At 38.7% G+C, this 16,055-nt stretch overlaps 1 protein-coding gene across 1 annotated transcript; it reads left to right on the top strand.

The window, feature by feature from the left end:
* Positions 1 to 9,650: 9,650 nt before the first annotated feature.
* Positions 9,651 to 10,326, top strand: LOC308667999 (THO complex subunit 4-like; the record flags this gene model as incomplete). The annotated part of the gene is made up of 1 exon (XM_081327662.1): positions 9,651 to 10,326. One exon carries the CDS (start codon positions 9,651 to 9,653, stop codon positions 10,137 to 10,139), a length of 489 nt encoding a protein of 162 aa, XP_081183788.1. The 3' UTR covers positions 10,140 to 10,326.
* Positions 10,327 to 16,055: the final 5,729 nt, after the last annotated feature.

Genomic DNA, 16,055 nt, shown 5'->3' with positions numbered 1-16,055 from the left:
TTATTATAAGGATGCGTGTCAAATACAATGTGATATACTATGTATTATCGAAAGGAAGCTTTTAAAAGCTTCAGATGCGTTTCTTAAAACATATTACCATAATTTTTGTGACTAATATTTTGCTCTTGCTATGATTATTTTATACATTATTATATACAATGTCTAAATGGTCGATTATCAGATCTTTCAAGCCAGTGGTTCTCAACCTGTAGTCATTGGACCCCTGGGGGTCCACAAAAGCTTGAAGAAATATTATGATTTAAATCTTGAGTTAAGCCTTGGTGATCTGTAGCCAGGGTCCATGGCCACAAAAGGTATTTAAAGGGGGACTGTGGTGAAGAAAAGGTTATTCCTTTAGGCTTCTAAAGCCTTCAGAGAAGAGGTCCCCAACCTATGGGCCGCAGCCCACTACTGGGCTATGGCCTACTGGCCACTGGACTACAGAACAGGCTGGCCATTGCACACAAACGTGCACGCACTCAACCCCACTTGCACTAGTGCCCACAGACCCATTTGCACATGCATGCAGATCTAGAGGTGCTGGCTACTGCCTGCACGCCTGTGCAAATGGGACCACTAGTGTGTGCATGGGTTGTACAGCACATTTGCACATGCACATGGGAGCTAGGAGCGGTGGGAGCTAGTGCCTGTGTACATGTGCAAATGGGGCCGCTAGCACTATGTGGATTGCATGGCCGTTTGCACATGCATTTGGGGCTAGAAGCGGTGGCTAGCACCTTTATGCCTACACAAACAGGGCTGCTAGCCCTGTGTGGGTGTGCATGGCCCTGTTTCTGAATGCACATGCGTGTGCATGTGCAAATTTCCCAGCTGCTCCCTTTCCCTCCGGGCCGCCAGCATCAAAAGGTTGGTGACTTCTGCTTCAGAGCATATCCCCTGCTGGTCCCAATTATTTCAATAAAGAGGTGGTATTCTTCTTGTCTTTGGTTCCGAATATGAAGCTCTACTCATCCCTGCAGTTTGACAGGAATGGAAGCTATAGAGATTGCCTCAGTCTTCTTTCTGTTATGCTGTTGGGTGCCAGAAATATGCATACCTCTTAGCACTCATCAAGTGTCATAGAAAGACATTGCTCCACCTGCTGTGAACTGGAAGCCATGAAGAAAGTGGTGAGCCTAGTAGACTCCAATCACGAGGAGGTGTCAGAGCTGCAAACACCCCATTGGGTGCTATTAGTAGAACATAAAATATTGATGGTACTGAAAGCATTTATGGAAGCTCAGAAGGTCTTCCAAGGCCATGAACACCTGCCATAAAAATAAGTGAAAAAGTTATAATTGCCTCCATAGGTTCATTAGATGCTCCTTCACAAAGCATTGTGATTTGCTTTGAACATAATGAAGCTGTTCTTGGTTGGAACTGAGAATGATCAGTTATGCAGTGAATATATTCTCTTCCCTACCTATCCCACCCTGCCTCACTTAAATGCCATGCCTTTCTATGCAAAGTTATTGTAAATGTGTATGTCATAGCATACAAGGGACGCGGTGGCTCAGTGGGTTAGGATGCTGAGCTTGTCGATCAGAAGGTTGGCAGTTTGGCGGGTCGAATCCCGACTGCTGCATAGCAGAGTGAGCACCTGTTACTCGTCCCAGCTTCTGCCAATCTAGCAGTTCGAAAGCACACAAAAATGCAAGCAGAAAAATAGGGACCACTACGGTGGGAAGGTAACAACATTCTGTGCACCTTTGGCGTCTAGTCATGCTGGCCACATGACCACGGAGACGTTCTTGGACAAGCGCTGGCTCTTCAGCTTTGAAACGGAGATGAGCACCGGCCCCTAGAGTCGGAAATGACTAGTACGCATGTGCAGGGGAACCTTTACCTTTACCTTTGCAAGTACTCAGAATACTAAGTTGTTGTGAATTTTTTGCAATAAACTCTTGCCATAAAAATGAAATTTTGTATAAATATATTAAACATAGACAATCTTCTGTACTCTCCTCAATATGTATATGTACGTGCACACATATATTCATATGTACATGTAGTGTTTGTATGTATGTATTTGTCCCTGTGTCTGTATATAGCTATTGGAGAGAGAGAGAGAGAGAGAGAGAGAGAGAGAGAGAGAGAGAGAGAGAGAGAGAGAGAGAGAGAGAGAGAGAGAGAGAGAGAGAGAGATGGATAAATAGTGATGGATAGACAGATGAGAGATAGAAGATAGATAGAAACGACTAGCACACATGTGCAGGGGAACCTTTACCTTTACCTTTTATGTCATAGCATGTGCAGAGCTAGATTGGTCTTGAAAAGGCTGAACAGGGTTGGATCTACTTAATAGTTGTTTGGGAAATCAACTGGGGGAAATTGTTTGGAAGAAGGCAGTGGCAAACTATTTTCTGGGTTGATGCCAAACCAACAATATGGTCATAATTTCAATAAAGTCATCTGAAGCTAAGATTGAATAGTAGGAGATTTTCTTCCTTTCCATGTACATTATTTTCTTCAGTTTGATTTCAACTTCCTTTCAAAATTTACTTGAACGGAGAAGAGAATCCCAGTGAATTTCTCACAAATGAGTATATAAAAAAGGCACATCTTACCTTTTTTGACCCTTCTTTGTCCCCTTTATGAGGGACGTGGTGGCTCAGTGGGTTAGGACGCTGAGCTTGTCGATCAGAAGGTTGGCAGTTTGGCGGGTCGAATCCTGAGTGCCGCATAACAGAGTGAGCGCCTGTTACTCGTCCCAGCTTCTGCCAACCTAGCAGTTCGAAAGCACGTAAAAACACAAGTAGAAAAATAGGGACCACTACGGTGGGAAGGTAACTGTTCTGTACCAGCCTGCTACCGGCCCTGCAACAAAAGCAGGGACGACCCCTTTACAAACGGCAAGAGGCTGGAATAACATCTGCCACATTTATTACTACAAAAACAAACAAGACACGAACCAAGATACAGGAGCTTTGAAACACTATCTGAGCAGTTGCTTTCAGCAAACCAGCCCTCCCCACACATTCCCTTTATAAAGAGTTCAGGGCGTGGCTTCTCTCTCCCTCCTTCCGAGAAGCCCCATTGCCTTCCTCTGTTTACTCCTACTTGACTGCCTCCTGCGTCGGGCGTCCGTGAACAGGGCCAGCTGTGGGCCATCTTCATCCACACTGTCAGGCTCACACAGCTGGGTCTCCATGGTGACCAAGTGGGAGGGGCCTGCCTGAGGGCAATCATCAGCAAGATCTTCAACCCCCTCAGCAAGGTCTTCAACACCCCCCTCCTCCTCTGAGTCGTCCGACCCAACTGCCGAACCCACAGGCTGACCCTGAATCACAACAGTAACAGCGTTCCATGCGCCTTTGGCGTCCAGTCATCCTGGCCACATGACCACGGAGACTTCCTCGGACAAGTGCTGGCTCTTCGGCTTTGAAACAGAGATGAGCACCGGCCCCTAGAGTCGGAATCCACTAGCACGCATGTGCAGGGGAACCTTTACCTTTACCTTTACCTTTACCTTATAGATGTCCCTGGTGTATTCTTGGACTTTGTTCATGGTTAAGAATTAATGGCCTTGCATTAAATGGAAACTCTTGTTCTTCATTATATAGCCATGTCTCCAGCAATCTGTCACTTCCTTGCTTTCCACATTTCAATGGAAGTCAGCATTTCAGGATTTACAGATGGGAAATGTGAATTCAGTACCTTCAATGAAACAATAGTTTAAAATTAAGAATACATTTAAAAGACAAGACAAATTCAGAGGAAATTCTCAAGCCAATCGAGAATCAATTAGAAAAAGAAGGAAAGAGAACTTATACTACAAATTTGAGACAGCATTAATTTAAATGTATATCTCCTAGTTCTGTCATAGTGGTGCAAAGTGGCTGTAGAAAATTTCAGAAATAATTTTGGACAATTCAAAATGACACCAAAAGAAGTATTTTTTTTTAAAAAAATGGATCTTTATTTGGGTCTGGGTTTCTGCATACTCTTAATGCCGATGTTTTCATCTATCTCCAAAAAGATAGCTGAAGTTTTTTGCTATCTATTTTAAAATAAACTCCCCAGCAGAAGTACAAAGCAAACATGGAATATTTCAAGGTCACTATCAGCTGTTATTTATTGACCTAAAATGCATATGTATCTACACGTCTAGTTTAGCTAAATTTGTTTTTTAATACCATGAAAGTAAATACCTTAATCACATTAGCAATGCTTTATTATCCTATTTGAATGTCAGCACTGATGTATAACTGTCTTAGATGTTTTTGATATCAGGTTATGCTTTCAGTCTGTGTGTGACTTAGAAAAATTTCCTCCTCCCATTGCGAGCAAATCATTTCTTTTCTTTTTTTGAAAAAAAAAATTATCCCACTGCCAATAAATGATCAATAAAAATCAGAACAAAATGGTAGAGTGATAGTTGGTGTGATGCCAGGGATATAACTATTCAGTATTTGTAAATGATATTGAATAATTCACTATGGACATCCAAATGAAAAAAAACTTTAGTTTGTTATTTCCTCACTTCTACTATTATTAAGTTAGCCTTTGCTAACCTGGCATTTTATAGGGTATTCATTTTAAAGTACCTATAATTTTGTCCAAATACTGGAAGGTGTATTTTTAGCACATTTTCAAGAGTTGATAATTTTAACACCAATTCAATGCTAGGAATATAGAAGGAGTAGGACTTTGATAACCATAACTGAAACAGCCTTTGACTTGGCCACAAAAGAAAATCAGCTTGTACACTGTGTCTGTCTACAGTATGCCAGTGTTTTTTTTTTAACCTTGGCAACTTTAAGATGTGTGGACTTCAATTTCCCAGCCAGCATAGTGGGAGTTGAAGTCCACTTTTCTTAAAATTGCCAAGATTGAAAAAAAGCGATCTATGTAAATAGAATTTGAAACATTTTTTTCCAGTTTAGAGTGCCTTCGTTCCTTGTTCTAGGATAATTTATTCTATTAGCCTTTCAGCTTTTTTTCCTTTCCAAAGCAGCACATAAAGGGCACTGACTATTAACTCCATATAGGCCTTCTTTCATCCCCAAAATATATGATATCAAATATGTTTTGAACTTTTACAAACTTTGGATTCTCTCTGCTGTTCTGAATTTGTAAAAATCCATATTATGAGAGTCATTTATTATTATGAGAATGGGTGTGATATCTATCTATCTATCTATCTATCTATCTATCTATCTATCTATCTATCTATCTATCTATCTATCTTCTATCTCTTATCTGTCTATCCATCACTATTTATCCATCTCTCTCTCTCTCTCTCTCTCTCTCTCTCTCTCTCTCTCTCTCTCTCTCTCTCTCTCTCTCTCTCTCTCTCTCTCTCTCTCTCTCTCTCTCTCTCTCTCTCTCTCTCTCTCTCTCTCTCTCTCTCTCTCTCTCTCTCTCCCGATAGCTATATACAGACACAGGGACAAATACATACATACAAACACTACATGTACATATGAATATATGTGTGCACATACATATACATATTGAGGAGAGTACAGAAGATTGTCTATGTTTAATATATTTATACAAAATTTCATTTTTATGGCAAGAGTTTATTGCAAAAAATTCACAACAACTTAGTATTCTGAGTACTTGTAAAGGTAAAGGTAAAGGTTCCCCTGCACATGCGTACTAGTCATTTCTGACTCTAGGGGCCGGTGTTCATCTCCGTTTCAAAGCGCGTACTAGTCATTTCTGACTCTAGGGGCCGGTGCTCATCTCCGTTTCAAAGCTGAAGAGACAGTGCTTGTCCGAGGACGTCTCCGTGGCCATGTGGCCGGCATGACTAGATGCCAAAGGCGCACAGAATGCTGTTACCTTCCCACCGTAGTGGTCCCTATTTTTCTACTTGCATTTTTACGTGCTTTCGAACTGCTAGGTTGGTAGAAGCTGGGATGAGTAACAGGCGCTCACTCTGTTATGTGCCACTCGGGATTCGACCCACCAAACTGCCGACCTTCTGATCGACAAGCTCAGCGTTGTAACCCACTGAGCCCCCGCGTCCCTCCGAGTACTTGGGTAAACCATAATAAATTGTAGAAAATGTAGAACTAGACAAAAAATATGGAGAAACATAATTCCTAATGTATTTATTACTGCTTCAGTAATAAAATAATTGCATTTGCAATTCTGAAATTCAGATAAAGAATTCGAAATACCTATGCTGGTATACCTTGAAGATACTGCTAGTTTTGTTCCAGACCATGGCAATAGAGCAAATACTGCAATAAAGCAAGTTACACAAATTTGTTGTTTTCCCAATGCATAGAAAAGTTATGTTTACACTATACTGTAGTCTATTAAGTGTGTAATAGCATTTATGTTTAAAAAAACCCCAAAGTATATACCTTAATTAAAAAATACTTTATTGCTAAAACATGCTAATCATCATCTGAGCTTAGAATGCTACACTGGAGGATCTTATAAAAAATGGCAATGTTTGCCGAGAGCAATAAGCAAAATACAATAATGTCTGTATATTGAAATTGTTGGTTTGGAATATCAACTTTGTACTGAGTCAGTATGAGAATTGACACATCTCTTTTGTGGTTTATTATATAATGAAGTCTTGTGCAAAATATTTTTTCAAGTTGTTTCATTCAGTTATAAAATATAAATAATACTTTATAAAATACAGAGAATAACCAAGTACAGTGGTAGTTATACAATAGAAACTGGAAAGGCATTGTGAGATTTAGATAAATTAAATCTTTAAAAAAGAGGAAAAAAATATGTCAATTAAATTTTAAAGAGGGATTCATTTAACGACAATGTTTAAATATATTTTTGTGAAAATAACAAAAAAAAATTAAAATAGCATTATTGATCAACATTAATGGATCAACTGTATAGTTCTAACTCCTGAAGTTATTTAGCATTTCACAATTTAAATACATAGAATGTCACTGTAAATTTGAATGCATTTTTAACTTTCTCAGGTCACTTACAACCCACGAAAGATCAGGGCTAAATTTAACTCCTAATCCCTATAATATGCTTTTTTTCCCTTAGGAAACCAGCTGAATTAAGCTAAAATAAATTGCACTTTTCAGAGTAGGTATGGTTGTCTACCCATGAGTGCAGTTCCTTTGGGAAAATATTGAGTACAATATTAATAGATCTTTAGTTGTCCTTTAATTAATACTTCATAGAACAGAAGACATTCTTTGAAACCATTGGACTCCTACTGCTCCTTAAGGCAGGCTTCAAAGAGGATGACAAATAATGGTGTTTTGCTTGAAATATACTTTGTTCCAGGGCTCTCTTATGGAAAGGACTTTAGATAGATCAAGAGAGACCAGCTGATGCACCCTGTGCTCTTTCAGGATCTAGAAAATAATTTTATCTTGCCCATAACAACTTAATCAAGTATAAATCATGGTGCAGTGAAGCGTCCTGTGTCAAAGGAAAGCAAATGAATGAATACTCTAAAATACTAGATTAGATCCAGAGCTAATTCATTGAAAAGTAACTTAGTCATTATCAAATTAGATCCAGGTTTTTCCTTCATATAAACAAATTGGGGTTCCAGTATGCAAGTGTATTGCACAATTTGAGTTTTGATGTGTTCATGCCTACTAATCGCAGTAAAAGAGGCATGTTAAAAGTGATCCGTTGAAGCATTTGCCCTCAGTGCCCACTCTAGCACTGCTGAGACACTCTGGTTTTCTGGAGAGTTTTAAAAGATAAACAGACCTGAAGACAGCTATAATGTAAGTGGCATTGGTTTCACTTAGAGCAGGGGTAGGCAACCTTGGCTCTTTTATGACTTGTGGACTGCAACTCCCAGAATTCCTGAGCCAGCAGTTGAAGTCCAGGAGTCATAAAAGAGCCAAGGTTGCCTACCCCTGACTTAGAGGCAACATGACAATCATTATCATGGAGAGTCATGACTACTATAGGGCAGTAATCACTACCACAACAGGCATTTGTAGCTTCCAATATGTTTTCAAGTAAACATCCAAGAAAGCTTCTTACAAGAGCTCAAGTAGAAAACCTCTCGTAGAAAACCTGACGTTGGAATAGCTGCAACTTAGATGTCAATATTTTCAAGACTGAAATATATACGTATATTTTTGCACTGATTGAAATCCTGATGTACACATACTGAGTTGTCCATTCCACCATCAGGGTTATTTCTCTGATATCACTTTCAGTTTATGAACCTCAACAAAACGCAAGTCAAAAAACAAAACGCAAGTCAAAGTGATAAAGGCAGTTTTGATAAACAAGTAGTGACTCTAGTCTTAACAAATGCAGTGATTAATCTGGATTCAGATCTTATTTTAGGACAGATAGTCATCCTGATGAGGGGGTGGGGAGAAAGAGAGGGAGAACAGCTCCAGCAGCCTTTGATACTTTTAATCACAGTGTCTTCCCAGACATCTTCATTACTTGGCTGAGGTCACTGTGCTAAATAGTTAAACTCTTACTTGCTTTGATTCAGATGAGAGTATTGGTGGCTGAGCCCTACAATGATTTAGTTTAAAAAACAATGTGAGACTTCCACACTTCAATGAATATATGAAGCTGCCTCACACTGAATCAGGTGGACAGTTGGTTCAATTTAATAAGTACTGCCTACTTCATTCTTCCCTAATTGTTAGACTACAACTTCCATAATTCCCAACCTGCATTGTCTGTTAAACAAGTCTAGATTTTATCAGGAGAAGATCTCTATTGATTCTCTTCCATTCTTAGATCAGGTAGAGTAAGGGTGTATATAATGCTGTAGAATTTATTAGTTCTATATTTTGATATGAAATAACTTAAAATGTATAAAGTGGTAGATAAATTATTTAGTTTTCAGTTACTAATAACTATTCCAACTCCAGTTTTCTTTTAGCAGATATGAAGAATTGCTTGAATTAACAATATTATTATTAACCCCATTAACCAGAATCCAGAAGATTAGTCAAAAACAGGGCAATTGCTTTTCCTTCTGAGTTCAACAGTTATTTCAATGACAATCATATATTGTTATAGTTATACTTAAAAATCCTGTTCACAATGTGTACAGGTAGTCCTTGATTTATGATCGGGACCAGAATTTACATTGTCAACAAAGCCATTGTTAAGTGAGTTATATCTCATTTTGCAATCTTTTTTGCCATGGTCAGAGGTAGGCAACCTTGGCTCTTTTATGACTTCTGGACTTAAACTCCCAGAATTCCTGAGCCAGCATAGCTGAGTTTTTCTGAAGGCATATACATAGAATGAAGGCTACTGCTAAGCTTGTAAGCCGCCCTGAGTCTTCGGAGAAGGGCGGGATATAAATGGAATTAAAATAAAAAAATAAAAATAAATAAAAGAGCCAAGGTTGCCTACCCCTGGCCCATGATTCTTAAGTGAATAACTCAGGTAATTGAATCAATGGTCGTTAAGCAATTCGGCTTCCCCCATTGACTTTGCTTGTCAGAAGCTGGTTGAGAACATCGTGAATGGGGATCACGTGTCAATTGCCAAGTGCCTGAATTTTCAGGGTTTTGATCACGTGACCATGGGAATGCTGCAATACTTGTAAGTGTGAGTACTGGTTGTAAATCACTTTTTTAATACTGTTGTAACTTTGGTCACTAAACAAAAGGTTGTAAGTCAAGGACTATCTGTATAAATGAATGATAGTTTTAAAGAGTAACTTTAAAAAGTCATACAGGGTTTATCTGCATCCTGATAAAATGTTCAAAGTTCCTATTTCTAATAGTGTGTTTTCTCCAGATTCCAGTTCCTTCAGGGATTGTTTCAAGAAATTGTTTTTTAAAGAAATAATACTTTTTGCAGAATTTGGGACACTGAAGAAGGCAGCAGTACACTATGATCGTTCTGGACGTAGTCTAGGTACTGCAGATGTCCATTTTGAGAGGAAAGCTGATGCTCTGAAGGCTATGAAGCAATACAATTGCGTTCCTTTGGATGGACGTCCCATGAACATTCAGCTGGTTACATCACAGATAGATACACAGAGGAGACCAATACAGAGTGTAAATAGAGGAGGCATGACAAGAAACCGTGGCAGCTCAGGTGGCTTTGGCGGTGGCAACAGACGAGGCAGTCGTGGCAATAGAGGCAGAGGCAGAGGGGCTGGTAGGAGTTCCAAACAGCAGCTCTCTGCAGAAGAATTGGATGCACAGTTGGATGCTTATAATGCTAGGATGGACACCAGTTAAATCTGATGATGCATCACATGCATGGAAAGGACTGCGGACATCTCATTCCATGCTCCCTAGTGGGAGGGAAAGGGTGTATAGCAGCGGCTACTAATATCAAGAATGGAATTTGTTTTACTTTTATGTTTTGAAATAGGTTTTAAACTCATGTAAAGGTTTCTTTCTTTTTTTAAAATTCTGAAACAGAAAAAAATACTTTACTCCTTTGCTTTGACATTTAGTTTTACAATGTAAAGTTTCTTATAAAAGTCTACAAAAATACTTTCTTCTTTTCAAATGATCCAAATTTAGTCACAGTTAGAATAGGGCCTTTGAAATGTATGAACTTGTCTGGATATTAGAGTCAGTAAAACAGGTACTTTAAGAACTATCTTTGTTTCAGGAATCTTTCAGATGCTACATCAGAAGTTGTTCTCACATTTTATTCTTCCAATAAATGGAATCAAGATCTCTTTTCTACCACTCATGTAGATCAGTACTTTATTGTAACTATTTTGATAGATTTTTAACTCTGTGTTTTATGATTTTATTTTTGGCTACCATAATTGCTTTCTGGGCTAGCAAAGGCCAAAATGATGACACACATACTGTGATGCCACAATGGAAATCCTACCCTTAGGTATTTGTCTCTTAGCATCAAATGCAATTACAGCAGCTACGATATTTCCATTATGAAGTTATGAAATTCTATCATTGTTGATACACTGGACAGAAAGACCACACATACTGTGAATAAAATAAATAATATATCAGTTACATTTATTTTAGTGCAGGGGTCTTCAAACTTGGCCCTATTATGACTTGTGGACTTCAACTCCCAGAATTGCGTGTCTGGCTGAGGAATTCTGGGAATTGAAGTCCACAAATCATAAAAGGCCCAAGTTTGAAGACCCCTGGTCTAGACCATTGTTTCCATCACACTAATATTACTAACTTCTGATTTGAGCCATTGTTCTACTGTGACAAAGCAATTTGATGATACACTTATCAAGTTTATAAATCTTAAAAGGTAAAGGTAAAGGTTCCCCCGCACATGCGTGCTAGTCGTTTCCAACTCTAGGGGCCGGTGCTCATCTCCGTTTCAAAGCCGAAGAGCCAGCGCTTGTCCGAGGACATCTCCGTGGTCATGTGGCCGGCATGACTAGACGCCAAAGGCGCACGGAACGCTGTTACCTTCCCACCGGAGTGGTCCCTATTTTTCTACTTGCATTTTTACGTGCTTTCGAACTGCTAGGTTGGCAGAAGCTGGGACGAGTAACAGGCGCTCACTCTGTTACGCGGCACTCGGGATTCAACCCGCCAAACTGCCGACCTTCCGATCGACAAGCTCAGCGTCCTAACCCACTGAGCCACCGCGTCCCCTTTATAAATCTTACTCCTGGATAAATAAAAAATTAGATTACCGGGTAAATTTTGGTTCTCTTCTTAATCCCACTTTCTCAGTCTAAAATGTTAAATCAAAAGGCTGAAGGTAGCATGAAGAACAAGAGTGAAAAGATTAGCAGTTGGTTAGGTGGAAAGTTATCAGAAAATTAAGATATGAATGAATCTGCTAGAATTAGGACTACTAAATCTAGGCTGAGAGCCATATGTAGTGGTTAAGGCACAAGGCTAGGACAGGAGACTATGAGTTCTAGCCCCACCTTAGGCATGAACCTAACTGAGTGATTTTGGGCTACACACTATGAGGTGTTTGTTTATTTGTTTGTTTGTTTATATGCTGCCCAACTTACTCTGAAATGGCAATGGCATACCACTTCTGAGATTTTGCTAAGAAAACTCTAGACATCTGTCTGAGTAGTCATCAAGAGTCAACACTGACTTGAAAGCACAAGTACAAATGCAGATCTAAACTGCAAAGACCTGAATGATTATTAAATAACAAAGTCAATATTTTCTGTATCTCTGTGGTGCTTATGGAACTACCTGTCCTCAAAATAGCAGCATCTGGATGTTGAAGCTACCCTAATCTTTGCCAGACAAGGCCTTCTCCAAATATGTGGTATTCAACTCCCGCAGTTCTGAATCTCCACCCTATAGTGAAGCCCTGCATGGAGAAGGCTGGGCTACACATTCAACCTACTGATAAAATAACCTCAGCAGAATTGTCGTCAGAAATCCAAGTAAACATTTCGCACCATCTTATATTTTTAGTGATCTTTCCTCAAGGCACCAGTGTGCCTTTTCTTTGAAATGCCTTATCTTCTGCAATTATGCAAGGTAGATTTGCGAATGTCTCATAGGATAAACATCTGTGTTCATGCCTTTGGGGATTTGCTGAGTAAGTGGCCCTTGTATTATTTCTTCAGGGACTCCTGACATTTTCTCAGAACACCTGTTTTAAGGAAACACTAAGTTAGGTCATCTTATATGTCAATCTTGTTTTAAAAAATCAGATTTAAATCCAGACACTACTTGCAAGATAACAACATTTCTTTCTGGGACTCTAGCTATTAGGAAACAAATCATGGGTATCATGGGTGCTATAAAGCTGGACCCGTAGACTTAGATTTAACTGGTTGTTGGCAAAACTAAATCTAAGCCTACAAGTGCACCTTATCCTTTGAATGGTTGTAATTCTATATACAGTATTTCATACTAGTCTATGGCCATAATAAAGATGGTCCATTCCATCCTTGGGTTCTTCTTTGAGTCTGTTAATTTATATTTTTTTAATCTCTCCTCTATTGTTTTTACAAACAATTCAAGATGGTGAACATGCCTAATACTCCTTCCTCCTCCTTTTTCTCCCTGTGAGGTGAGTTGGACTGAGAGAGAATGACTGGCTCAAAGCCACCCAGCTGTCTTTTATGACTAAGAAACTCCTGGTTTCCAGCCTGGTACCTTAACCCCTAGTTACACATCTTCTCCCCTTCCACATCTTATTATATTAAATAAACTGAATCTACATCTTAACATTAGTAATGTAAACTCTTAGTTTATTATACACTATAATTTAAATTATTTTAGCTGCTGACTATTTTTGTCTTTTTTTGCTTCCCCCCCCTATTCATTTTTTCTACTTTGTTTTTACATTGCATAAATACATCACAAACTTTATGGCCTTAATATTAGTAGTAGGTATTCCTATTTCTGGCCCTTAATGTTAAAATTTTACAGTTTTGTGTTAGTATAAACCATGTAGCATTGATATTAATCTGTTATTTTATACCTTGGATTGTAATATTTATAAACTCATTACTGATGAGATTATCTCATGATAATCCATGAGACAATCGCAACATAGCTTATTTTTTTTAAACTGCTGACTATTTTTAGTCCTTTCTTAAGAAAAATACACTCATAATATGCCAGTCTGCTTTACTGGTTACACTACAGGTATTCCTCGATTTATGACCACAATTGAGCCCAACATTTCTGTTGTTAAGCAAGACAGTTGTTAAGTGAGTTTTGCCTCATGTTATGACCTTTCTTCCCACCGTGGTTAAGTTAATCACTGCAGTAGCACGGTTGTTGAGTGAATCTGGCTTCCCCATTGCCTTTGCTTGTGAGGAGGTTGCAAAAGGTGATCATGTGACCGCTGGACACTGCAAAGGTCATAAATATAAGTCAGTTGTCTAGCACCTGAATTTTGATCACGTGACCCTGGGGATGCTGCAATGGCCATAAGTGTGAAAAAGGGTCATAAGTCACTTTTTCCAGTGCCATTGTAGCTTCCAATAGTCATTAAACAAACCATTTTTAGTCGTGGACGTACCTGTATATTTCCAGATTTTAGTCTTTACAGGTTATAGATTACTGATCTGCTTCCGGGTCTAATTCAAGGTGATGGGTTAGCATCTTTAAAGTCTTTTATGGCATGGATCTAGGATATCTGAGGGATTGCCCCACCCCACTTGTTCTGGCAGAAGGAGCCTGTTGTAGATGCCAACAGCCAAGGTTATTTGCCTGGAGGGGTCTAGGAGAAAAGCTTTTTCTGCCATGGCCCTCACCCTTTGAAACATCTTGCAGCTGGAGGTAAGATACATCCCCATCTTTTTTTGCCTTTCTGAAAAGGCCTTAAAATCTGGCTCTGCCAGTTGGCTTGGATCCCTTATGGAGGCACCACAGATTGGAGGTGGTGGGTGTGTGTCATGGAAAGCTCCACTTCCATTCCACTCAAGCCCTTGGTGTTTAATCTGTATTTAATTATTGTTTAATTATTATTTTAATTATTGTAATCTTTAAATTATTATTCTATTTGCAATTGTTCTTATATTTATATTTTTATTGCATTGTAGGCCACCCAGAGTCACTTTGGAGAGCAGAGATGGGCATCACATAAATTTAATAACTAACTTTTTACTAATAACAGCAAATAAAGTTCTTATATTTCATCATCATAATTTTAGCCATTGTTTATCCACTGCAGAATGAAGGTCTCTTCTTCTATTCAGATATTATTTCATTTTTTTTAGAATTCTATATTCATACTGTAATATGTATTAGTATGTAATATGTATGAGTAATTAATAATATGTTACTAACGTATTTCTCTGTATCTTAAATCCTTATTTTTCAAATGGATGTAATTCTATATATTTTATATCAACCTATGACCAAACTAAAGTTTGCCTGACAAATCCAGCAGAGATGCATGTGTTTCTAGTCATTTGGCAAGCCTGGGGGCATTAGGATGTGTGAAGTAATCAGTGATGGCTTGAAAAATTACTCTCTCTGTGTTGCACTGGTATATTTATGGGATCAATAAAAATGATTCTCACTTAAAAAAATAATGGCTAAAAAAACCCCAGTTCTTTCTCACTGTCTTTGCTTTTTCCAAGAGAACCTTCTTGGACGCGTGGGTGTCTGTCATATCAGCCGAGAAAGAAAAATGGGAGAACAAAGTGGTGATTATTTCTTTTGAACACTCTGAAGCTTCTCAAGCAGCAACACCCAAGATCCCTTTTGTGTATGTGCATTTGTGTCAACCTATTTATCTGCAGTTTGTTTTACAGAAATGAACTATCACACCTTAGTTTCTTCCTCATTTCTGACATATTTTTTTTTTTACACTCAAACAGATCCAGTTCCATTTTATCATTAGTGCAGTAAATGATTAGCACTGATCTTTTATATTTGGAAGCTTACCCCTCGGAATAAATTCTACACATTAGAGAAATTAATAGAATTTGAAGCAAGCCTGCTGCATTCATATGTTTTCATTTTTTATTGTCCCATATTTGACAGTAGGTAATGATTCACAATAAGCTAAGTACTAATGTGTCTGACAAAGGCAGATTAATTTGATAATGCTATTGACTTGCATTAAGATACACACTGTTGTATCAGATGAGACAGTCATGGGCAGAATCAATACTGGTTTTTGCTGAGTAGGACCATTTGGTTTATGAAGCATGCATTCTCTAACTAGGCTGATATATACCAATCCATTGCTACTTGAGTTTGTTTTAATTTAATTTTTCTCAAATAACTACAGGTAGCCCTCAATTTACAACCATAACTGAGCCCAAAATTACAGTCATAAATTGTTGTGATTGTAGGTTGAGGCATCACATGACTGGTGCTAACGTTTGGGCAGTTTTTTCAGCAATTGTTAAGCAAACATTGCTCTCACTAAGTAAATCCATTTTACCCAATGGGCATTTTTTGCTGGTAACTGGAAGTAAATACCAAAAAACAGGCAAAAACCATCAAAAATAACAGTTATGTGACCACGGGACACTGCAAACAGCCGTAAAGGGGAGCAGGTTGCCAAGTGTTCAAATTGCAATTATGTTGCGCCCCTTTCTGGACTGAGATGCCCCACGTACAGTCACCCACGCACTCGTTACCTCCCGTATAGATTACTGCAATGCTCTCTACATGGGGCTGCCCTTGAAGACCACCCAGAGGCTTCAGCTGGTGCAGAGTGCAGCCGTGCGGGTAGTTTAGTTTAGTTTAGTTTTATTAAAT

Source organism: Vipera berus (assembly GCF_964194415.1).
Source record: "Vipera berus genome assembly, chromosome: 4".
Lineage (NCBI taxonomy): Eukaryota > Metazoa > Chordata > Lepidosauria > Squamata > Viperidae > Vipera > Vipera berus.
This window is presented reverse-complemented; position numbering and strand designations above follow the sequence as displayed.